We start from the raw sequence: 25,266 nt of genomic DNA, 5'->3' as shown, positions 1-25,266 counted from the left end.
GATACGCCCAAATGTCTTCCATGTCACCACTATTCTGTTGAGACATTCATCCTAGAGTTAGAGGTTGAAAATTTGAATGACCATGTAGTCCCACCCACTGAGGGGATAGCCACACCCACTTAGAGAGTGGCCCCTCCCACTGATGAAGTACCTCAGCCCACTGAGGGAGTCCGCCATGCTGTGGGGTTAGAGGTTAAAGACTTGGTCATCAGGACCAGGCTTCGGCTTGTACAGTACATTCCACACTGCATGCTCTGTTCAGATCTTCAGACAATACTCTCTTTCTCTCACTTCCCTTCCGTCATTCTCTCTCTCTTTGTCGTGTTTACTTCTCTCTCCCTTCCTTCCTTTCTTTCTCTCTCTCTCCTCTACTCATTCCCTCACAACTTATTATCTTTCTCTCCCTACTCCCCTCCCATCTCCCCTACACTCTCTCTCTCTGGCTCTCTGACCCCCCCCCCCTTTCTCTCTGTAGGATCTTCCCTGAGTCCCTGCGTTGGCTCCTGGCCACCCAGCACTACCGCCGCTCTAAAGCCATGATGCTCTGCATCGCCAGGAAGAACCAGGTCGACATGACAACCGAGCCCAGTGGCGTTCTAACAGGTGAAGGAGATGGAGAGACAGGGAGGGGAGAGGTAGAGACAGAGAGTAAAATGACAGATGGAGAGACAGGGAGGGGAGAGGTAGAAAGAGAGAGTAAGAGGAGAGCTGGAGAGACAGGGAGGGGAGAGGTAGAGACAGAGAGTAAAAGGACAGATGGAGAGACATGGAGGGGAGAGGTAGCGAGACAGAGAGAAAAGGGAGAGACAGAGAGGGAAAAGACACTGCATGTCAAAAAATAACTGTGTTCTGTCCATGGCCACTACACAGATCCCTGGTTTGCAGCTGATCATGCAGTATATACATATGGGATTTCTCACATAGACTCAACAACAACACACCATTGTCTATTGCATTTACACTGATCATATTGTTGTTATAAACAACATGTAACTGCAGGTCTCTGATTTCAGTGATGAAATGTGTATGCTATGGATTCAGTCAGTCAGACACAGTGTCAAACACACACACACTCGTTCATTTTTATATGTGCAACTGCAGGGCTTTAGTTTCATATGATGAAATATATCTGCAAGGCTTGATGGCAGACACATACACTCTCCATGAGAAATGAGTTTAACGCAGGGAGCAGATTAATACAGCTGGATCAATAAAATAAAGTGTTTTATTTCAGATCTCATACACACACATCAACCCACAGAAGACCATTGCTGTATAATCTGTGTGGTGTGGATGCTGGCTCCATGTATGTGGTGCGTGCGTGCGTGTTGTTTCCTTGCCAGTGTAAAGGTCTCACACTGTGTTCTATCTCACCATCAGAGCTGGAGCATGAGCTGCATAAGAAGCCAAAGAGGACCTGCATCGTCAAGATGACCAGCACCAGAAACCTGTGGAAGAACATCGTCGTGCTCTGTGTCAACTCGTAAGTCTGTCTGTGTGTGTGCGCATCTGTGTGTAATTGTATCGAAGGCAGTGGGTAATGTGCCAAACAGAGCATGAATTTCATATGAGTTAGGTTTCCCATTGAGAAACGGTACATTGTGGCTATGACAAGGCTGTGTGCTGGTATAGTTTGTGGCTATGACAAGGCTGTGTGCCGGTATGGGGGGGGGGGGGGGGGGTGTGTGTGTGTGTGTGTGTGTGTGTGTGTGTGTGTGTGTGTGTGTGTGTGTGTGTGTGTGTGTGTGTGTGTGTGTAACTATACTTGTGGGGACTTAGAATAGAAAACAAACAATCATTTGACCAACTGGGGACATTTTGATAGTCCCCATAAGGTCAAATGCTATTTCTAGGGGGTTTAGGGTTAAGGTTAGGGTTGTCCCCGACTCTTGGTCAACCGAGAGTTGTCTGTTCTCTTTTGATTGGTCGAAATCTTAAAATTAGTATTTTTCCATATATAGACATACCCTATGTTTAAATCAAATCAACTATACGTAGGCTACTGAGCTTGTCTGATGCTTTGTGCACTGCGATGAAAATTGAAGACACACAAATTACTAAAAAGAGGGAGCCAGAGATCAATGTAGCCTAACCAGAAGAAACAAGCTGTTCCCAACACTCCTCCTCCCACTGCTGCTGGCCTTCACAGATTCTGTGTTACCCTCCTGAAGTTGCCGGTATAGGCTACACCAGCGGTCGGTATAGGCTACACCAGCGGTCGGTATAGGCTACACCAGCGGTCGGTATAGGCTACACCAGCGGTCGGTATAGGCTACACCAGCGGTCGGTATAGGCTACACCAGCGGTCGGCAACCTTATCCATTTAGCGTGCCAAGTTAGGATTTTCAGATGCACATTTTTGTGGAACAGTTTCATTTAATTTATAATAAAGTCTTCATATCTCAAAGTAAATGTCATGTGGTTAATCAACATTATATGTAAATAAATGATACAAATTTAAAATTAACTTCCATTGCCAATATGTAAAAGTAGCCTACATAAAGACAAAAATAAAATCTTTGCAGCCCGGGGAGGGTTTGACCGGCAGGGATGTTCTTGTTCCATCGCGAGACTCCACGGCTGCCAGGTGTAGGTGTTTGTACGGTGTTTCCTCCGACACAGTGGTGCGGCTGACTTCCGGGTTAAGTGGGCATTGTATCAAGAAGCAGTGCGGCTGGGTTGTGTTTCGGAAGACATTCGGCTCTCTACCTTCACCTCACCCGAGTCCGTACGGGAGTTGCAGCGATGGGACAAGACTGTAACTACCAATTGGATACCACGAAATTGGGGAGAAAAAGGGGTAACAAAAAATTATAAATGTACCACTGGTCGGAAAAAAAATTATTGATCAACCAAACAATCAACCAGTCGACTAAATGGGGTCAGCACTGTTAGGGTTAGAATTAGGTTTAAGCTAGGGTTAGGGTTACGGTTAGGTTTTGGGATTAGGGTAAGGTTTAAGAAAAATATGATTTTGAATGGGACTGAATTGTGTGTCCCCACAAGGTTAGTTATACAAGATTGTGTATAATATCTCCATATACCCTCTGTATTGGTGGCATTTGGTATCCATCACTGCCTTGCTCTTAGTAATGATGATTTTGTGTGTGTGTGTGTGTGTGTGTGTGTGTGTGTGTGTGTGTGTGTGTGTGTGTGTGTGTGTGTGTGTGTGTGTGTGTGTGTGTGTGTGTGTGTGTGTCTAATGTCTTAACCATTAGACCAGGAGAGAATACCCTTCCGCCAGAGTCCAACCTATGCTACATGTCTCTCTCTCCTCAGGTTGACTGGGTACGGTATCCACCACTGTTTTGCCCGCAGTATGATGGACCCGGAGGCTCCTGTGTCGGCCATGTTTCACGCTGACTACTACACTATGGCTGGCATCGCCGTAGCGACGTGCCTGGCGCTGTGCCCGGCCGTGGCATTCATGGGTCGTCGGGGCGGACTGCTCACCTTCATGATCATCACCGCCCTGGCGTCACTGCTGCAGCTGGGTCTGCTCAACTGTGAGTTGGAGACACACACACACACACGTGTTATGCATACACACACAAATAAAACACATATACAGTGGGGGAAAAAAGTATTTAGTCAGCCACCAATTGTGCAAGTTCTCCCACTTAAAAAGATGAGAGAGGCCTGTAATTTTCATCATAGGTACACGTCAGCTATGACAGACAAAATGAGAAAAAAATCCAGAAAATCACATTGTAGGATTTTTTATGAATTTATTTGCAAATTATGGTGGAAAATAAGTATTTGGTCACCTACAAACATGCAAGATTTTTGGCTCTCATAGACCTGTAACTTCTTCTTTAAGAGGCTCCTCTGTCCTCCACTCGTTACCTGTATTAATGGCACCTGTTTGAACTTGTTATCAGTATAAAAGACAACTGTCCACAACCTCAAACAGTCACACTCCAAACTCCACTATGGCCAAGACCAAAGAGCTGTCAAAGGACACCAGAAACAAAATTGTAGACCTGCACCAGGCTGGGAAGACTGAATCTGCAATAGGTAAGCAGCTTGGTTTGAAGAAATCAACTGTGGGAGCAATTATTAGGAAATGGAAGACATACAAGACCACTGATAATCTCCCTCGATCTGGGGCTCCACGCAAGATCTCACCCCGTGGGGTCAAAATTATCACAAGAACGGTGAGCAAAAATCCCAGAACCACACGGGGGGACCTAGTGAATGACCTGCAGAGAGCTGGGACCAAAGTAACAAAGCCTACCATCAGTAACACACTACGCCGCCAGGGACTCAAATCCTGCAGTGCCAGACGTGTCCCCCTGCTTAAGCCAGTACATGTCCAGGCCCGTCTGAAGTTTGCTAGAGAGCATTTGGATGATCCAGAAGAGGATTGGGAGAATGTCATATGGTCAGATGAAACCAAAATATAACTTTTTGGTAAAAACTCAACTCGTCGTGTTTGGAGGACAAAGAATGCTGAGTTGCATCCAAAGAACACCATTCCTACTGTGAAGCATGGGGGTGGAAACATCATGCTTTGTGGCTGTTTTTCTGCAAAGGGACCAGGATGACTGATCCGTGTAAAGGAAAGAATGAATGGGGCCATGTATCGTGAGATTTTGTGTGAAAACCTCCTTCCATCAGCAAGGGTATTGAAGATGAAACATGGCTGGGTCTTTCAGCATGACAATGATCCCAAACACACCGCCCGGGCAACAAAGGAGTGGCTTCGTAAGAAGCATTTCAAGGTCCTGGAGTGGCCTAGCCAGTCTCCAGATCTCAACCCCATAGAAAATCTTTGGAGGGAGTTGAAAGTCAGTGTTTCCCAGCGACAGCCCCAAAACATCACTGCTCTAGAGGAGATCTGCATGGCGGAATGGGCCAAAATACCAGCAACAGTGTGTGAAAAACTTGTGAAGACTTACAGAAAACGTTTGACCTGTGTCATTGCCAACAAAGGGTATATAACAAAGTATTGAGATAGACTTTTGTTATTGACCAAATACTTATTTTCCACCATAATTTGCAAATAAATTCATTAAAAATCCTACAATGTGATTTTCTGGATTTTTTTTCTCATTTTGTCTGTCATCGTTGAAGTGTACCTATGATGAAAATTACAGGCCTCTCATCTTTTTAAGTGGGAGAACTTGCACAATTGGTGGCTGACTAAATACTTTTTTCCCCCACTGTATATATATATATATATATATATATAGATCTTATCTCTATGAAATAAACATTTAGGTCAACCTTCAGTTTATGAAAGCCCATGTTTTGTCAGATGTTTTAACAAGTGACCAATGCTGGCATCCCCCTCATAATCCTTCAATCACAAATAGCTCTTTACATGGGAAAACACAAAGCAATAACATCCCATTATAATTTGAATCTGTCATAGACAAATGTCATACTCAAATAATGGACTTAGTGCTTCAGAGAAGACTACTAGGAGAATGTCACTTTCTGCATCATTACCTCTGTTCTTCAGTCATTATATCAGATCAACAGTATCTGTCAGACAAATAATGAGCTCTTCTAATGGCTATGCTCATGCTAATTTTCTCTATTTTTCTTCCCCCCACCCTGGCCTTTGTTTGAATATAGTGATTGGCAAGTACAGCCTTCGCCATGACACAGGTACAGTTTGACTTTAAAATCATACTCAGACCGATTGGAAGAATGCACTCATTGGTTCCAGGTATAACCCTGTAGGTTCCAGGTTAAACCCTTTAGGTTTCAGGTATAACACTTTAGGTTTCAGGTATAACACTTTAGGTTCCAGGTATAACCCTTTAGGTTTCAGGTATAACCCTTTAGGTTTCAGGTATAACCCTGTAGGTTCCAGGTTAAACCCTGTAGGTTCCAGGTTAAACCCTTTAGGTTTCAGGTATAACACTTTAGGTTCCAGGTATAACCCTTTAGGTTTCAGGTATAACCCTTTAGGTTTCAGGTATAACCCTTTAGGTTCCAGGTTAAACCCTTTAGGTTCCAGGTTAAACCCTTTAGGTTGCAGGTATAACCCTTTAGGTTCCAGGTATAACCCTTTGGGTTCCAGGTATAACACTTTAGGTTCCAGGTATAACTCTTTGGGTTCCAGGTAGAACCCTTTAGGTTCCAGGTTAAACCCTTTTAACCTGGGGCGGCAGGTAACCTAGTGGTTAGAGCGTTGGGCCAGTAACTGAAAGGTCTCTAGATCGAATCCCCAAGCTGACAAGGTAAAAATCTGTCGTTCTGCCCCTGAACAAGGCTGTTAACCCACTGTTCCTAGGCTGTCATTGTAAATAATAATTAGTTCTTAACTGACTTGCCTAGTTAAATAAAGGTTAAAAAAAGGGGTTCTACCTAGAACCAAAATGGGTTCACCTATTGGGACAGCCAAATAACTGTTTTTGGAACCTTTTTCTAAGAGCGTATGCCGGTCAGGTGCTCTACAGGCCAGCCTCAGGCTCCATCTGTTGATTTTGTGTTGTAGAATATACAAAACAGTCATTAAATAAAATGAATGGCTACTCAGTACACCACTGTGTTCGGTTTTTATTAAGTGAAATGTTTATACTTATGATGTATGTGTCTCACCTCTCGTGTGCCTCCTCCTCTTGTATGGTTAGTTCTGAGGGACACGCTAAACAGGAAGTTCTCTGTGGCATTCTCCATCATTGGAATGTTCTCCTCTCATGCCGTCAGCACCCTCAGCATCTTCTTCTGCGCTGAGATCACTCCCACCGTCATCAGGTAACACACACACCTATGTATGGTCTGACCGCACCCACACACACCTATGTATGGTCTGACCGCACCCACACACACCTACAGTTATTTGATTCCTATAACTACACACTACAGGTGGTTGGTGGCACCTTAATTGGGGAGGATGGGCTTGTGGTAATGGCTGGAGCGGAACATGTGGAAAGGTATCAACAACATAACATCAAACACATGGACACCATTCCATTCGCTCCTTCCAGCCATTATGAGCTGTTCTCCCCTCAGCAGCCTCCACTGCTACTCACCAAGTTTTAGGTTTGTGTTAGTGGCCTACTAGCGCCATCTCGTGGTGTAGTCTGTATGTGTCATATAAATGCAATTTGACAGAGACTGCTGTTCTAGAATGTAGATCAGTTGTTGATTGGTAGTAGTCTAGCGGTCTGCTATCTAAACTTGTAGTAAGCATAGTGGAATTACTGACCGGGGTAGGCCCATTGCTCATCAGTGATCATATCAAAAACGGCAAACGTTTACCTCCCCTCTATAGCAAACTGGGTAGAATTGCAGGAAATTAAGTGTCAAACTGACTCTCCCCTGTCTCCCTTCCTCCCCCAGGGGTGGTGGTCTGGGCCTGGTCCTGGCCAGTGCTGGCTTCGGCATGCTGACGGCCCCCATCATGGAGCTCCACAACCAGAAGGGCTACTTCCTGCATCACATGATCTTCGCTGCCTGCACCCTGCTGTGCATCATCTGTCTGCTACTGCTGCCTGAGCCGCGCAACCAGCCCCTGCCAGAGAGCCTCGCGGACGGGGAGAGCTACACTCGCCAGCCCCTCCTCTCCCACCGGCCTGGAGAGCAGCACCTCCTTCTCACCAAGCCTGGGGATAGGGACTTATACTCCCGGGTCCACGACACGCCGCGGCATCTTACGGCCACCGGGAGCACCACAACAGCAGCGGCTACTGCTCTTGCAGCAGTGCCGACGTCATATGCTACCAGAGGGGAGGTGATCGGTAATATTATGGTGTCAAATGGGGTGGGAGGGTCGTCGTAGCAGCAGACACACACAGAGGATAGGACGAGACTGTGCTGCGGGGATGGCAGGGACTGTCCCACTCCTGGTCACTGTCATGACTGGCCTGGTCTGATGTGATTATTCAGTCAGGAGAACATGGAATAATTCCGCTTGTCAGATTCTTCCATGAGGAACTCTTTAATTTTAAAACTTTAAAAACATTCCCATTCTGGTGGGTTTAATGGACAAATGAATCCTCTCATTAGACTCATAATGCGATCTCTCCACGTTGTGTTAGTGCGAAAGGGGGAAATCGAGCTTCCCCAATCATGGGCATCCAAGATTTGGACCCCCAAAAAATATTACTATTCAAATGCCCCAGGAGGGCATCAATGGTTGGATTTAAATGGGTGGTAATGTAATATGGTGATGAGTTAGCCTGTAGAGTAGTGATTCTCTGCGTCCTAAATGTCACCATATTCCCTATATAGTGTACTGCTTTTGACCAGGGCCTGCATAGTGCACTACTCATGACCCGAGGCCTATCTATAGGGAATAGGGTACTATTTTGGACACTCGATATGATTTAGTAAGACTGAGGGCCTGCAGTAGAACAGGATCTTGGAACAAAATATGGAAAAGTATGTCTTTGCAATTAACTGAAACTCATTACAATGACTTACATGTATCAGTGCCCATAGGGTAGTTGTTGCCAAGGGTTGGCAGTGTGTAGAATGAGTACCATGGTTTCAGCATGGTTCCATGCTGAGGAGGGATGTCATGGTGTCTGTAAGTTATCAGCAGAGTAGTGTACTCAAACCACATAGAGACAAATGTATAGAGCAGCAGAGCAGACACTGTATTCTATATTTCATTTGAAACGTCATGGCTTTCAACAGTGATGTGTGCTCTATGCATTTCATTTCTCTCTGCTTATATTTTTTGCACTAAAATTCAAAGTTAAATCAAATGTAATAAAATATTTGTCAGCCAACTTGTTTTAGGTGAAACTGCTGCGCTCTAAATTGAATAAAAGGGTAGGCCTATATACTGTAGCCTACTTGGTGGGTTTATTTATGAATTGGTGCCTCCCACCCCCCTGTCAAAAGTCCAAGTTGACACTTTATCCTTAGTAGCAGTGGAATCAATATGACTTTAGAAAACGGAGTATTGCTTCCCCCATTTAATGTTGGTGAATGATGGTTGTCAACACAATGCTATGTGAGTGACAGCCGGAAACCTAAAAACTGTGATGGAAAAGGATTTGAACTTGACCTTTTTATGGTGTTTTTATTTCTGTATTCTATGGTGTTGAGTGGACAATACTAGTTAGTTACTAGTATGTGCATAATATGTCCCAAATAGCACCCTATTCACTACATAGTACACTACTTCGTCAAAAGTACTACATAGGGAATAGGGTACAATTTGAGATTGAGCCTGTCTCCACTATGAAACATGTTTCTGAATGGCTTTATCATGATAGTTCTTTTGTTTAAAAAAAATAAAAATAATAATAATTTTACAACTGGATAGGCGACTTTGAAAGAATCGTTCAGTAATTCAGTATTTATTTTTGTCATGTTGCCAAGGGCATTCTTGTTGCCTGAAATACCTCTTTAATTTTGCTAATTCTGACCTTTCCTGTCCCTGTTCTCAACACTGTGGTAAATAATGTTAGTAGTATATTGCTGTTTTTAGGACTTGTTTCAAGCTGTCTCTTTAGCACGGTTAAATAATGGCTGGCCATGCCACGAAGCACAACGTCTATCGGGGTTTTGAAATGGTTAGTGTCTAGTTTATTAGGCTAGTACAATAGTGTGATCTAGTTAGAACAGTTATGACTTACAGAGTATGTTTGTATACAAACTCTACTCTAACATGCTAATTATTAATACACACCTTACATTGGCGGCCTCAGGTGATTTTATTTGGCCCCCCAAGTTTTCTGAAAAGACTGCAGAAACACCAGCAAATCAGCTCCAACTGATTTTAGAAGTCTGTTCCAAAGTATTCCCACACATAAGAGATATGGGACCATATACAAATGTAAACAAGGTTTGAAATGATTTGTTTTCGTCAAATATATCTATTTGGGCTTCTTTCAGTCTACAAATTATTTTTAAGTATGATCCGGCCCCCTGACCATCCACTCAAGAAAAATAAATCAGCCGCTGCTGAATCTAGTTAATGATCCCTGATGTATGGACTATGATATTTCATGTACTAGGCACATCAATTAGTTTCATTGGACAATTTGTCACACAATGCATAGATGACCTTAATAAGGCCAAGTATACTCTATAATTTCTACCATGAACCATATTTGATGCAAATGGCACAGTTTGACAGTGGACACTTTGTATTGTTTATTTGGTAGTTTGTAAATGTTTATCAATGAAATATTGTGGTAAAATAAATGAAATTCCATGAGTGATTGTCAAGCACTAATATTTTCTAAATGTTTTTTTTTATATGATGCACTTGTACATATTAAAACCATAAATGTTGTTTTGATAATAAATAACTTAATTTATTGTTTGTGAATAAATGAACACTATCAAGGTGATACATGTGATGTCTGTAGACTCAGTTTGTGGGTGGGCAGCGGGCACAGGAAATGTGTGCATCTGCAGCCTCTAAACAGAGACAGTCTCAGGTTAGATCTCAAGCAAGTGCTAAAACAACAAGTGACAAACAGTCTAGACAGGTAGGTAATGTTGTTCTATCCATTGTATTATTTCGGTAAAAAGTCAATATAAAATGGGGTAAAAGATAAATGTATCAGCGTGAACTTCCATCTCCTTCTTTATCCTATTCTCCACCAGCAGAGACAGGTTTGAGTCGGTCATGGGCAGATTGGAGCTCACAAACACCTGTTTCTTAGTCCTCTTAGCTGGACAACAAAGGATAAGGAGGACAGCTGGGTTAGTGACGAGGACAGCTGGGTTAGTGATGTTTCAAATCGTGTAAACTGACACCAACAAAAGAGAATCATACTGGTTAGTGGTTTAAGTGTCTAGCTTTCTGTAAATGTTCTGATTCTGAATAACATATAGCAACTATAGTGAAGAAAAATATAAACTCAACATGTAAAGTGTTGGTCCCATGTTTCATGAGCTGAAATAAAAGATCCCACAAATGTTCAATACACATAAAAGCTTATTTATCTCAAATTTTGTGTACAAATTTGTTTACATCCCTGTTAGTGAGCATTTATCCTTTACCAAGATATGCCACACCTGTCAGGTGGATGGATTTAATCAAGAAGCTGATTAAACAGCATTATCATTACACAGGTGCACCTTTTACTGGGGAGAATAAAATGCTACTCTAAAATGTGCAGTTTTGTCACACAACACAATGCCACAGATGTCTCAAGTTTTGAGGGAGTGTGCAGTTGGCATGCTGACTGCAGGAATGTCCACCAGAGTCTTGCCAGAGAATTGAATGTTAATTTCTCTACCAATGTTGTTTTAGAGAATTTAGCAGTACGTCCAACCAGCGTCACAACTGCAGACCACACGTAACCACGCCATCCCAGGACCTCCACACCCAGCTTCTTCACCTGCAAAATCGTCCGAGACTAGCCACCTGGACAGCTGACAAAACTGAGGAGTATTTATTTCTGTATTAAAACCCTTTTGTGGGGAAAAACTCATTCTGAGGGCTGGGCCTGGCTCCTCAGTGGGTGGGCTTATGCCCTCCCATCCATAGATTAGGGCCTCATTTATTTATTTAAATTGACTGACTTCGTTACATGAACTGTAACTCAGTAAAATTGTTGCATGTTGAGTTTATTTTTTGTTCAGAATAAATCGATGTATAATTGATTGTTAGACAAATTTGACTGTAAGCACAATGTTGTGGAATCTTGGATAAGTTTGTGTGTGTGTAAATATGTGGCCTGTCTTATGCTGCGTTCAAAACAACTGGGAACTTGGAAATCTCTGATTCCGACTTCAGTGAGTTCAAGACAACTGCGAATTCAGAAAGAAACGAAGTCTGACCATAGACTCGGGAAGTAGAGGTGCTGCAGCACCACCTGGAAAATCTGAATAAAAACAGTTAATACAAAAATATATATTTTTTTGTCCTGTATTTGCGGAGCGATATAGCTCCGTCTTTCTAAAGCTCTGACTTTGTGATCTGATGTTTTTTTTCTCCAAATTCCCAGTTGTCTTGAAAGCACCATTATGATAGCGTGAAGCTGGACAATTACGTCACAGTATGTGGAGGATACAGACAATCTTCTGAGAGGATAGGATATTGACAGGAAGATTAAGAAATGGGTGCTTACTCAATCTCTGCGCCAGTGAATTCTGGGTGGTTTCAGATGGGTCCCCCAGGACTAAGGTAGACAGCGGCATCAAATCCTGAATACACACACACCTGATATAATAGCTAGCTACGTTAAAGTTAGAAACATTACACAGTGAAGCTAGCTAGCTTCCAATCTCTGTTAGCTAGTCTGCTCTGTAACAGTGTATTTGTTGTACAGTAGGCTACTCACAAATTTACTTTCCATTGAAACAGCCAAGTTGGACAAGTCCAGGGTTCGAGCCGACCAAAAGGGGGGAAAAAAACATTAAGTTTCATGACGTGAAAGTGAACCGTTTGCTTCAGAATCTTCTCTGAGAAATCGTGCACTGTAATGGCATTGCCTACTGCTCCATATTCTGATACGTTCCTTTTGAATAGCTGTTTGTAGGAAGACAAGTAGCTACGACGAAACGAGACGATTCATTTGAATTTGTTCAACCAACTCATGTGCGCCCGTAAACCAGAAGTCACTTCCTGGTTTCTGGAATGCGTAAGCAATCGATAGAAGCACTTGCACGTGATTCTGAACATCATGAGAAACATGATTGGCTAGCTGTGTATTGTTCCCGCCTCTGCTTGAATGTCATTCGGTCTTCAAAGTGTCAACATCTTTTCGAAGCCGGAAATCTTTGCAAGCTCGGAACTTCGGCATGAAAAATGCTAAGGTGGTAAGAAGTTGACGAGTATCTTTAGGTTTAATTTAAGTTGTCAAAGCGTTAATGTTTCCTCAAAATGTCCAAAATACAGATGTTGAATCTGTTTATCACCGAACGGTTAACAACGGCAGCTGTTGAGCTATTTGGAGAAAATAAAACCGAGTACCATGACCGATTAAAATCAGCGGCAGTTGATATATTTAGGATAGTGGAAAAGACGATAATAGAGTACTTGGAAGAGATATCCAGCTCAAAGCAGGAGAATGGTCGTCTACGGAGGATTCTTCTGGATTTGGGAGCAGGTTTGTGACTAGTAAACAGCATACGATTAAAACAATACCGATGACTGCTAATGCACATATTCATCCACAGTTGCATTCGTCGCAGTAGCAGAAGGGCGGTAGACTGCCAGTCTTAAAGCGATGATGTCACTCTTTGCCACTCCAGAATGAGTCAGAACCAGTTTTTTGTTGTTGTTGCTAACATTCCAATCCTTGTATTCTGTGTTATTGCCAAACATTTTTGGCATGACAAGGAGTGGAATGTTAGCTCAAACAAACTGTATTTCCCCAGGTTAAGAAGCAGTGCATAGGCCTAAATAATTGTGAAGGTAGCCAACCTGAATTGATGTGAATTGTGTTTGAGTTATTTATCGAATGTGTAGAACCTTATTTCCCATCCTTCTCCCCAGACCCCCAGCAGCTAACTCGAGAGATTCCACCTAAGCAGCAACAACAACCACACTGTGAGCAGGAGTGGAGCCCCAGTCGGGTGCAGGAGGACACAGGGCACACATTGATTACAGAGCAACAGAAAGAACTCAAGGCCAGTCAGGATACCACAGAGGTCACACAGTTTATATTTCCTCCTCCCTATGTGGAAAGTGACTGTGATCAGGACAGTGAGAGGGACCCTCTACCCACCAACACCACTGTCGGAATCAAAACAGAACCTGATGATGGAGAGGACTACGGAGTATCAGAACCAATCATTGACTCTCAGCCCCTCTCTGAACTAGGTCTACATCCAGACTCTAAAGTCTGCACTGAGGCCAAGATAACCAGTGAGCTGAAAGCACCGTTGAGGGCTCACACAGAGAAGCGGTTACACATGTGTACTGTGTGCAGGAAGAGCTTCACTAGGGCAGGCCAGTTAAAAATACATCAGAGAATTATTCACATTGGTGAGAAACCATACAGCTGTACTGAATGTGGCAAATCATTCAACCACAAGGAAATCCTGGACAGGCATATAAACACTCACACAGGAGTGACACCATACAAATGCTCTGTGTGCAGTCAATGCTTCATTAGCAGAAGCCATTTAGGAAATCACCGGAAAATTCATCAGAAAGATGAAAAACCATATAAGTGCAAAGAATGCTCCAGGTCCTTCAAAGGCAAGGGAGCTCTGGTCAGGCATATGAAGACTCACAATGGAGAGAAACCGTATCAATGTTTTGAGTGTGACAAAGGTTTCACACGTCAGGGACACCTGACAGAGCATATGAGATCCCACACAGGAGGGGAGAGCCTATTTAAATGTCCTGTGTGTGAGAAATCCTGTATATCAGCTGTGGTTCTAAAACGCCATCAGCTAATTCACACCGGAGTGAAACCATGCAGCTGCCAAGAGTGTGGAAAAAGCTACAGTCTGAAGGCAACACTGAAAGAGCATATGAGGAGTCACACAGGGCAACGACTTCAGTGTCCTATGTGTGAAAAATGTTTCACATTTAAAGCAGGTCTAAGACAACACCTAAAAACTCACAATAGAGAGACACCATACGTGTGCAGTGATTGCAGTCAAAGTTTCAGCCGTAAATCGGACTTGATAGGGCATATGCGCACTCATACAGGAGAGAGATTATTCCGGTGCCTTCTATGTGAGAAATGCTTTATATCAGACTGTGATTTAAAACGGCACCAGCGGATCCACACTGGTGAGAAACCATACAGCTGCAAGGAATGCGACAAAAGCTTCACTCTTAAGGGAGGCCTGAAAACGCACATGAAGATACACACAACACGGAAACCCTACTGCTGCCATGAATGTGGCAAATGCTTCCTCCACAATACTAGACTGACAGACCACATGAGGAGCCACACAGGGGAGCAGCCATACAGGTGTGATGTCTGCGGGAAATGCTTTGTCTATTCGAGCGATTTGAAAAAGCATGAGAGAATTCACACAGGTGAGGAACCATATAGGTGTGTTGAATGTAACAAATGCTTCAACTACGAGGGCAATTTGCTAAGCCATATGAGGGTACACACAGGGGAGACAGGAGAGGAAGGAGAGGAGCCTCCAGCGTATCTCTGCAGCGATTGCGGCAAAAGCTTCCATCAGATGCGAAACCTTAAGCAGCATATGAAGAGTCACAAACAGAAGGCAATGCTGCAGTGCACGATGTGTGAAAAAGCTTTTCCAAAAGAAAGCCAACTCAAACTCCACGAGAGAATTCACACTGGAGAGAAACCGTACCTGTGTAACACTTGTGGAAAAAGCTTTAGCAGAAAGGAACACCTGAATGGTCACATGAGGACTCATTCTGGGGAGAAACCATACATGTGTCCTTCATGTGGTAAATGCTTTTTATCAACAAGCGATCTTAAACGCCATCAGAGAATTCACACTGGCGAGAAACCGTTTCGCTGTAACTATTGCGATAAATGCTTCAATCAGATGAGTTCCCTGAAATCACACATGAATAACATTCACAAGAGGGAGAGCATGTAGTTCTCGGTCAGGTGTAAAATGTGTCCATCAAAAGATGGATAGGCTCATTGTAACTGACACCGTTGTGCCTGTCAGAGAACACACTGTACATATGAAGAGTTCACTGGTTTTATAAAGACTGTTTACCAGCGCTGAAAGTATCATTCATTTCTTCCCACTACGGGACCTACATGTGCTTTTGCCTATAGACCCAATAAATGTATCGGCCTAATCATGGAATTACATATAGAATTCCTATTAATTCAAAAGGATGTCTGTGGACCTAGTAAAGATTTTTCATAACTTTTAAAATGTATTAACTAGTATTGTGGTATAAACACAACCAGTCATGATGTTTCTATCTGATTGTCAAACAATCACTTCAAAGGGCTCCAAGCTCATCCACTCAACATATTTCCAGCCTCCAAACCAGTGGTTGACTTGGGCAGGACCTCACCGGAACTGAGTGCTGGTACTTCAAATGTTCTAGCTCCTGTTCCTCTTATAGAATATTAGCTCAAACGTACCGGAACCTATTTCAGTCCAAGTCGAGCACTGTTCCAAACAGTGGTGACTGGAAAGAGTCATCTGTTACACAAAACACCAAAAAGTCTAATGACATTTGGTGATTGTCATTAGGCCAGAATTGATGTGTCCACTGCTGTCTGCACGCGTCTGTGTCAGCCACTCCTCTCTATCTTGGCAAAATGTCAGTGTTCTCATCTGACCACATCGCATATTGGAGCATAGGCTATACCACCAGTTTAAGTCCATTTGCTCATTTTCTTGACATTTTGTTTTAATCATTGTGATAGATTCATGTTTAACTGGTACGGCGTAACCAAACTATTTATTTTGCTGGGATGCCGTACCGAACCACCTTACTTTCACCCCTGCTGTTTACTAAATATGTCTGATTAAAATTGTAATTGAATGACTATCATTTTCCAACTTTTCTTTTGCTTTGTTTTACATGGCATAACAGTTGGTGCAAATGCAACATTTACATAACATGCCATATATGACACAACAGTACAAAAGAGGACTGGACACAATACAAATGATGCAAAAAGTTACACAAGGAATTAATACATAACATTTGCAATAGTCATGTGGATGGATATTTATTTTGGCTCATATACCAGTAAGTCAGTTAATTAATGGACCAGACTCCGATTGATTATTACTGTTGCTTGCTATAGTGCTCCTTCAATGTTGTCCACTCTTGAACACAGACCCAGGCCTGAAAGCTTTTCATTTCCTGTGGGTGCAGTACTTGTGTAACTGAATTGGCACCCTAATCCCTACATACTGCACTACTTTTGACCAGGGTCCTAGTCAAAAGTAGTACAAAATGTTAAGCTGCGTCCCAAATGGCACCCTATTCCTATGTCCATCACTGGTTCAGGAAGTCTTCAACGAGCTTGTTGAACTTGGCAGCAAACCTCAGGTGTAGGTTGTGTTTCCCTTCCGGCATCAGATGCAACCTGGACACCGAAGAAGATGTTACAGTGGAGGTTGTACGTATCATTAGTGGTTGTAGTTAAACATTGACATAGAAATTATGTACAGTTAGCATGTATTTTCATACAATGCCTCTATAAGAGAGAAAAACATACAAAAGGGAGGATAGGAAAACAAAAGAGAAGGAATGTAATGGGGGAATCAGCTCACCTTGAACCCTTGATGTGTTTGAGGAGATACTGAGGGTGGAAGCTGGGCACCATGGGATCCTTCTCTCCGTGGATGATGAGAGAGGGACAGCTGATCTGAGGCAGCAGCTCCATACAGATGCTTCCTGAACAATACAGGACAGACAGAACACAAGTCTAAGGATCTATACAGATACTGCCTAACACAGGAACTGACAAGTGGAACTGGAAAATTGGAATCTTTGCTGCAAAGATGTTGCTGCCCTTACCTTCTGGTCTCTGGGCGAACTGTCCAATCCCATCCACCCATCCTTCCCAGGTCTTAATGAAGAGCTCTGCCCCATACACTTCCTCCATGGGCCTCCTCATCCTCTCACTCCACTGAGACACATCACGGATCGCTGAATCAAATCAAATTTATTTATATAGCCCTTCTTACATCAGCTGATATCTCAAAGTGCTGTACAGAAACCCAGCCTAAAACCCCAAACAGCAAGCAATGCAGGTGTAGAAGACACATGGACACACACAAGCTGTATTACACAAACCCAGACACATGCGGAGCGGCCTTATCCAGTCTCTCCAAAGCATGCTCGCACACACCAATAAGAAGACCTCACCATTGTAGATCTTTACATCTTGTGGTGAGACATATGCGTTGGAGCCCCACACCACCATCTTATTGACCAGGGAGGGGTTCCTGGCTGCTGCGATCAGAGCAGTAATGCCTCCGTCACTCCAGCCCAGCAGAGAGAACCTTGGAAATCTCAACGCCTACCATGGGAAAGACATTCACAGATAAGCAATAAGGGAAAAGACGCACACACGTTCACAGATAAGCAATGAAGGAAAAGACACGTTTACAGATAAGCAATGAGGGAAAAGGCATACACACGTTCACAGATAAGTAATGAGGGGAAAAGCATACAGTCGTGGCAAAAAGTTTTGAGAAAGACATACATTTTCACAAAGTTTGCTGCTTCAGTGTCTTTAGATATTTTTGTCAGATGTTACTATGGAATACTGAAGTATAATTACAAGCATTTCATAAGTGTCAAATGCTTTTATTGACAATTACATGAAGTTGATGCAAAGAGTCAATATTTGCAATGTTGACCCTTTTTCAAGACCTCTGCAAACCACCCTGGCATGCTGTCAATTAACTTCTGGGCCACATCCTGACTGATGGCAGCCCATTCTTGCATAATCAATGCTTGGAGTTTGTCAGAATTTGTGGGGTTTTGTTTGTCCACCCGCCTCTTGAGGATTGACAAGTTCTCAATGGGATTAAGGTCTGGGGAGTTTCCTGGCCATGGACCCAAAATATCGATGTTTTGTTCCCCAAGCTACTTAGTTATCACTGTTGCCTTATGGCAAGGTGCTCCATCATGCTGGAAAAGGCATTGTTCGTCACCAAACTGTTCCTGGATGGTTGGGAGAAGTTGCTCTCAGAGGATGTGTTGGTACCATTCTTTATTCATGGCTGTGTTCTTAGGCAAAATGGTGAGTGAACCCACTCCCTTGGCTGAGAAGCAACCCCACACATGAATGGTCTCAGGATGCTTTACTGTTGGCATGACACAGGACTGATGGTAGCGCTCACCTTGTCTTCACCGGACAAGCTTTTTTCCAGATGCCCCAAACAATCGGAAAGGGGATTCATCAGAGAAAATGACTTTACCCCAGTCCTCAGCAGTCCAGTCCCTGTATCTTTTGCAGAATATCAGTCTGTCCCTGATGTTTTTCCTGGAGAGAAGTGGCTTCTTTGCTGCCCTTCTTGACACCTGGCAATCCTCCAAAAGTCTTTGCCTCACTGTGCGTCCAGATGGACTCACACCTGCCTGCTGCCATTCCTGAGAAAGCTCTGTACTGGTGGTGCCCTGATCCCGCACCTGAATCAACTTTAGGACACGGTCCTGGCGCTTGCTGGACTTTCTTGGGCGCCCTGAAGCCTTCTTCACAACAATTGAACCGCTCTCCTTGAAGTTCTTGATGATCTGATAAATGGTTGATTTAGGTGCAATCTTACTGGCAGCAATATCCTTGCCTGTGAAGCCATTTTTGTGCAAGGCAATGATGACGGCGCGTGTTTCCTTTCAGGTAATCATGGTTGACAGAGGAAGAACAATGATTCCAAGCACCACCCTCCTTTTGAAGCTTCCAGTCTGTTATTCAAACTCAATCAGCATGACAGAGTGATCTCCAGCCTTTTCCTCGTCAACACTCACACCTGTGTTAATGAGATAATCACTGACATGATGTCAGCTGGTCCTTTTGTGGCAGGGCTGAAATGCAGTGGAAATGTTTTTTGGGGATTCAGTTCATTTGCATGGCAAAGAGGGACTTTGCAATTAATTGCAATTCATCTGATCACTCTTCATAATATTCTGGAGTATATGCAAATTGCCATCATACAAACTGAGGCAGTAGACTTTCTGAAAATTAATATTTGTGTCATTCTCAACTTTTGCCCACGACTGTACACACGTTCACAGAAAAGCAATGAGGGAAAAGACACAGACGTTCACAGATAAGCAATGAGGGGAAAAACACACACGTTCACAGATAAATAAGGACATATACTTGGCTGACTGTCCTCACATACAAAGAGCAAGAGGCAACTGTGTAGTTCATGCTATCCAGAGTAGTCCTGTTTCTCTGTGTTGCGGAGAAAGTCACTATAATCTTGTGTGCTGACTTTACAGTTGCGGAATATGCAATATTAAGAGACACACTCTACATACCCTGTACAGCAACATTTTAAAGCATCTTCCCAATGTGATTCCTGATTGGTTTGACTCTGACCTGCATCAGGTCCACAGCGTCCTTGGCGTCCCTCTCAAAGAAGTCCAGAGGGAAGTCTCTCTCCGGGGGGCGGGAGTTTCCGTACCCGCGAGGGTCCCAACCAATCACAGTGAAGCGGTCCTTACTCAAAGACTTCAGCTGCGGCCCAAAGTCAGTCTGAGCACTTCCTGTTACAGGAACGCACACTGCTGGTAACCAACATTATAGAGGGTCTATGCCTGTTCTGATGAGGACCCAAAACAACTTACTATGTGTTTTTATGAAGTTTTCTATACCGTAGGCCAGGTATTCCCAAACTGGGGTACGTGCAATGCCGTCGGGGGTACCCCAAATAAAAATGTGATTCACATAAAAAAAAATTATATATAAAAAAAATCCCTTCACATTTTCAAACAGTACATTTATATTTTCCAACGGGGCGAAACATTTGGGTGAGGTTTTACTATCGTATGAATAGCCTCGTTTCACTGCCAAAAATAAAAAGAAGCCATCTAGTGTTCAGGGAAATAACACAACGTCAAATACGGGTAGCCTAGTCAAATAATTAACATCCAATCACATTAACCGTTACTCTCTCGCGGGAAACCTTCACTCTTGCGCTGACATTTAGAAACAAAACATTACAATTTGAAAAATAAGCCACGGGAGTTTTTGGAGTGAGAATAAAGACGACTTTCGAGTAGTAAGACGTATAAAAGCAACAGATACCATTAATAAGAAGGGGCTAGAAGCGTCTTATATGGTGAGCTACCGAGTGGCTAGGACAGGCAAGCCCAATACTATTGTGGAGGACTTAATTTTGTTAAAGCAAGGCCCCTGAACTCTCGTGTATTTTCGGCATTATGCAATGATATGGCAGCGACCATGTAACGCTTTTACAACATACAGAAGTGCGCTTGATATCAAGGGGCAAAGTATTGACACTTGAGACAGGCTTAAAGTTTCCTTTACTGACCATACAGTGGCAAGAAAAAGTATGTGAACCCTTTGGAATTACCAGGATTTCTGCATAAATTGGTCATAACATTTGATCTGATCTTCATCTAAGTCACAACAATAGACAAACACAGTCTGCTTAAACTAATAACACACAAACAATTACACGTTTTCATGTCTTTATTGAACACACCATTGTAAACATTTACAGTGTAGGGTGGAAATAGTATGTGAACCCTTGCATTTAATAACTGGTTAACCCTCCTTTGGCAGCAATAAACTCAACCAAATGTTTTCTGTTGTTGCAGATCTGATCTGCACAACAGCCAAGAGAAATTTTGGCCCATTCATATTTACAAAACTGTTTCAGTTCAACAATATTCTTAGGATGTCTGGTGTGAACTGCTCTCGAGGTCATGCCACAGCATTTTAAATCGGGTTGAGGTCAGGACTCTGACTGGGCCACTCCAGAAGGCATATTTTCTTCTGTTGAAGCCATTCTTTTGTTGATTTACTTCTGTGTTTTGGGTCGTTGTCCTGTTACATCACCCAACTTCTGTTGAGCTTCAATTGGTGGACAGATAGATTTACATTCTTCTGCAAAATGTCTTAAAAAACGTGGGAATTCATTTTTCTGTCAATGATGGCAAGCTGTCCCTGAGGCAGCAAAGCAGCCTCAAACCATGATGCTCCCTCCACAATACTTTACAGTTGGGATGAGGTTTTGATGTTGGTGTGCTGTGCCTTTTTTTCTGCACACATAGTGTTGTGTGTTTATTCCAAACAACTCAACTTTAGTTTAATCTGTCCACAGAATATTTTGCCAGAAGCGCTGTGGATAGCTGATGTTCTGAAAGAGCCGCAAAATCTGGACCCCTACAAATCAGCTGGACTAGACAATCTAGACCACCCAAATTATCCGCCGCAATTGTTGCAACCCCTATTACTAGCCTGTTCAACCTCTCTTTTGTATCGTCTGAGATCCCTAAAGATTGGAAAGCTGCCGCGGTCACACTCTAGACCCAAACTGTTACAGACCTATTTCTATCCTACCCCGCCTTTCTAAAGTCTTCAAAGGCCAAGTTAACAAACAGATCACCAACCATTTCGAATCCCACCGTACCTTCTCCACTATGCAATCTGGTTAATGAGCTGGTCATGGGTGCACCTCAGCCACGCTCAAGGTCTTAAACGATCTCATAACCTCCATCGATAAAAGACAATACTGTGCAGCCGTATTCATCGACCTGGCCAAGGCTTTCGACTCTGTCAATCACCGCATTCTTATCGGCAGACTCAACAGCCTTGGTTTCTCAAATGACTGCCTCTCCTGGTTAACCAACTACTTTTCAGATAGAGTTCAGTGTGTCAAATCGGAGGGCCTGTTGTCCGGACCTCTGGCAGTCTCTATGGGGGTGCCACAGGGTTCAATTCTCGGGCCGACTCTTTTCTCTGTATACATCAATGATGTCGCTCTTGCGGCGGGTGATTCTCTGATCCACCTCTACGCAGACGACACCAATCTGTATACTTCTGGCCCTTCTTTGGACACTGTGTTAACAAAACTCCAGACGAGCTTCAATGCCATACAACACTCCTTCCGTGGCCTCCAACTGCTCTTAAATGCAAGCAAAACTAAATGCATGTTCTTCAACCGATCGCTGCCCGCGCCCGCCCGTCTAGCATCACTACTCTGGACGGTTCTGACTTAGAATATGTGGACAACTACAAATACCTAGGTGTCTGGTTAGACTGTAAACTCTCCTTCCAGACTCACATTAAGCATCTGCAATCCAAAATTAAATCTATAATCGGCTTCCTATTTCGCAACAAAGCCTCCTTCACTCATGCTGTCAAACATAACCTTGGAAAACTGACCATCCTACCAATCCTTGACTTCGGCGATGTAATTTACAAAATGCCTCCATCACTCTACTCAGCAAATTGGATGTAGTCTTTTCTGTCTGCATTAACAAGGACAACACACAGGTCTTTTCATCATTGTATGATTTTTTTTATGTGCAAATGAACTCAAGCTTACGGACAATGTCAAATGTGATATAGCGAAGCACCTGAGCGAGATGGGTGCGCAATTACGCAGGTACTTTCCCAAAACGGACGAAACAAACAACTGGATTCGTTATCCCTTTCATGCCCTGTACCCAGTCCACTAATCAATATCTCAACAAGAGAGCCCCATCGAATTTGAAACAAGCGGTTCTGTGAAAATTGAATTTAATCAGAAGCCACTGCCAGATGTCTTGATAGGGCTGCGCTCAGAGTTTCTTGCGTTGGCAAATCGCGCTGTTAAGACACTGATGCCCTTTGCAACCACATCCCTATGTGAGAGTGGATTCTCGGCCCTCACTAGCATGAAAACTAAATACAGGCACAGACTGTGTGTGGAAAATGATTAAAGTTTGAGACTCTCCAATACAACCCAACATTGCAGAGTTATGTGCATCCTTTCAAGCACACCCTTCTCATTAACCTGTGATGAGTTATTCACAATTTTTGATGAACAAATAAGGTTTTATATGTAAGATGGCTAAATAAAGAGCAAAATTATTGATTATTTTTATATTATTATTTGTGCCCTGATCCTACAAGAGCTCTTTGTCACTTCCCACGAGCTGGGTTGTGACAAAAACTCACACTCATTCTTATGTTTAATAAATGTATCGTATAGTATGTGTGTGACAGGCTTACAATGATGGCAAAAAACAACATTTGAGAGTGCGCTGACCCTGGTGCTAGAGGGGGTACGCAGCTGGAGGTTGAATGTTTGAAGGGCTACGGGACTATAAAAAGTTTGGGAACCACTGCCGCTTGAAATCCTCAGTCACCTCTCAACATCAAAGTCACAATTACTAATGTTGATGCTCTGATGGGCAGATGCCTTAATCAGTAGTGTGACGTATGATTTAGGCTACTCCATATTTGAAAGAGATCATCATCTACAACTTTAGACAGTCAATGGACAAGGTTTGGGGAAGTGACAGAGGGCGGCAGTGTTGTGCACCAGACACTTATAGCCTGGGGACCATGTTACTAGTGTTGTTACCTACCCAGAGCTCCAGGCAGTAGTAAAACAGCATGGTCTCCTTTTCCAGTCTGCTGGTAGAACAGATCCACCCCATTCACACGCTCTCTGCCTGATACCACTGACGTACTGAAGGGAAAACAAACACAATTAGACAGATTATCTACTTGATGAATAAATACTGACAATTCATGTGTATTTTAACTGATAATCTATGAATCTAGTATCATGATCAGCTATGAAAAGCCAACTGACATTTTCTCCTGAGGTGCTGACCTGTTGCACCCTCTACAACCATGAACGTTTGAACATCTTAGCCATGTACTGTTATAATCTCCACCCGGCACAGCCAGAAGAGGCTTTGCCACCCCTCTGAGCCTGGTTACTCGCTAGGTTTCTTCCTAGGGAGTTTGTCGTAGCCACCGTGCTCCTACATCTGCATTGCTTGCTGTTTTGGGTTTTTGGCTGGGTTTCTGTATAGCACTTTGTGACATCGGCTGACGTAAAATGGGCTTTATAAATACATTTGAAATTTGACTGATCTCAGACCAAATGTATATTACATTTCATACGCTACAACTGGAACCTGAGATTGGTAAATAGCGCCATCGTCTGTCAATATATTAAAATGCACCGACAGCCAGACAACGTGCATGACAGCTGTATTGGAGGCATAGACTATTCTAAGTATTTTCATTGCTAACCACGAACCATTGTTGTAATATCTGCAAATAATTATCTAGCTAAGTTAGCTACCGTAGAATGCACATCGTATTTACGGACACTTGAACTGCATGTATTACCAGTAGAGCTGGACTTCTTGCATAGCCTTTTTGGTAACAGCGTTGCGAAGTCCTCTTCCCCAGAATAACATCGCCCTTTCGTTGACAAAACGTTTCTAAATGGGTTTCACCTCGCACAATTTCTCATTTAACTTTGTCACAGCTGAACTATACTGACAGGTAAACGTGTAAAGCAAAGTTTGTTTTGGTGAATGAATAGCTTGAAGAAGCTGCCGACACTTTCGACAAGTGTGCGTTTTGGCGAAAGTACGGAGGCAAATCTTTCCCTAGCTCATATTAGCCAAAGGGTTATGCTAGATGGGATACAGCTCTTGTTAAATTAACGTCAAAATTGAAATTTTAACACTTATCTTAGCCAAATTCTCCTAACCTGTTACGTTAATTATCATAACATGCTGTTTAAGTTCTAGCCTGCTACGAAAAGTCAAATCTGATGGTTTTTTTTACCAAACCTCTATCTCTTCTAGCCATCACCTTAGCAAAAATGTTCTATTATAGTGACAAGATAGTCAAGTGACTGCTCTAATGGAAATTACATGTCCTTATTTCTCTAAGTATACTATTTAATTATACAGTGGTACAGTTAAATGTTATAGTATCACTACAGCCCCCATCTTGGCCAGTGGTTCCT

General features: G+C 43.0%; 2 protein-coding genes, 1 long non-coding RNA gene and 1 other non-coding gene across 5 annotated transcripts in view; 2 read left to right on the top strand and 2 right to left on the bottom strand.

The window, feature by feature from the left end:
- LOC106560368 (solute carrier family 22 member 23) overlaps window positions 1-10,270 on the top strand; it is a 36,336-nt gene extending 26,066 nt beyond the window's left edge. For both annotated transcript variants that reach the window (XM_014123227.3, XM_014123226.3), the window contains exons 5-10: window positions 476-603; window positions 1,381-1,483; window positions 3,280-3,506; window positions 5,584-5,616; window positions 6,588-6,711; window positions 7,300-10,270. In XM_014123227.3, coding sequence (XP_013978702.1) covers window positions 476-603; window positions 1,381-1,483; window positions 3,280-3,506; window positions 5,584-5,616; window positions 6,588-6,711; window positions 7,300-7,738 — 1,054 coding nt within the window. In that variant the 3' untranslated portion in view covers window positions 7,739-10,270. The remainder of the gene's footprint in view (window positions 1-475; window positions 604-1,380; window positions 1,484-3,279; window positions 3,507-5,583; window positions 5,617-6,587; window positions 6,712-7,299) is intronic.
- Window positions 10,271-10,414: 144 nt separating this feature from the next.
- LOC106560374 (uncharacterized) lies at window positions 10,415-12,493 on the bottom strand. Its single transcript, XR_001318583.3, has 3 exons — window positions 12,213-12,493; window positions 12,000-12,075; window positions 10,415-10,595 (listed from the first exon to the last, which is right to left on the bottom strand). It is a non-coding gene; the product is annotated as an uncharacterized LOC106560374 (long non-coding RNA).
- A 197-nt stretch (window positions 12,494-12,690) lies between these two features.
- Window positions 12,691-16,334, top strand: LOC106560367 (uncharacterized). Its single transcript, XR_014379032.1, has 2 exons — window positions 12,691-12,980; window positions 13,370-16,334. It is a non-coding gene; the product is annotated as an uncharacterized LOC106560367 (transcript).
- A 170-nt stretch (window positions 16,335-16,504) lies between these two features.
- Window positions 16,505-24,886, bottom strand: bphl (biphenyl hydrolase like). Its single transcript, XM_014123235.3, has 7 exons — window positions 24,636-24,886; window positions 23,858-23,961; window positions 19,854-20,020; window positions 17,669-17,822; window positions 17,318-17,449; window positions 17,071-17,194; window positions 16,505-16,883 (listed from the first exon to the last, which is right to left on the bottom strand). Exons 1-7 carry the CDS (start codon window positions 24,704-24,706, stop codon window positions 16,793-16,795), a joined length of 843 nt encoding a protein of 280 aa, XP_013978710.1. The 5' UTR covers window positions 24,707-24,886; the 3' UTR covers window positions 16,505-16,792.
- Window positions 24,887-25,266: the final 380 nt, after the last annotated feature.

The sequence above is a fragment of the Salmo salar genome, chromosome 10 (genome assembly GCF_965601325.2).
Source record: "Salmo salar chromosome 10, fSalSal1, whole genome shotgun sequence".
In the NCBI taxonomy this organism is placed as follows: Eukaryota; Metazoa; Chordata; class Actinopteri; order Salmoniformes; family Salmonidae; genus Salmo; species Salmo salar.
The sequence above is the reverse complement of the archived record's forward strand: the minus strand, read 5'-3'. Positions and strand labels throughout refer to the sequence as shown.

Coding starts and splice junctions, on each gene's coding strand:
- bphl (XM_014123235.3), bottom strand. CDS start 24,706: ATGTTATTCTGGGGAAGAGGACTTCGCAACGCTGTTACCAAAAAGGCT. Junction 20,021..23,857: donor ACTACTGCCTGGAGCTCTGG/GTAGGTAACAAC, acceptor TTCCTGTAACAG/GAAGTGCTCAGACTGACTTT. Junction 17,195..17,317: donor GTTCGCCCAGAGACCAGAAG/GTAAGGGCAGCA, acceptor TGTATTGTTCAG/GAAGCATCTGTATGGAGCTG.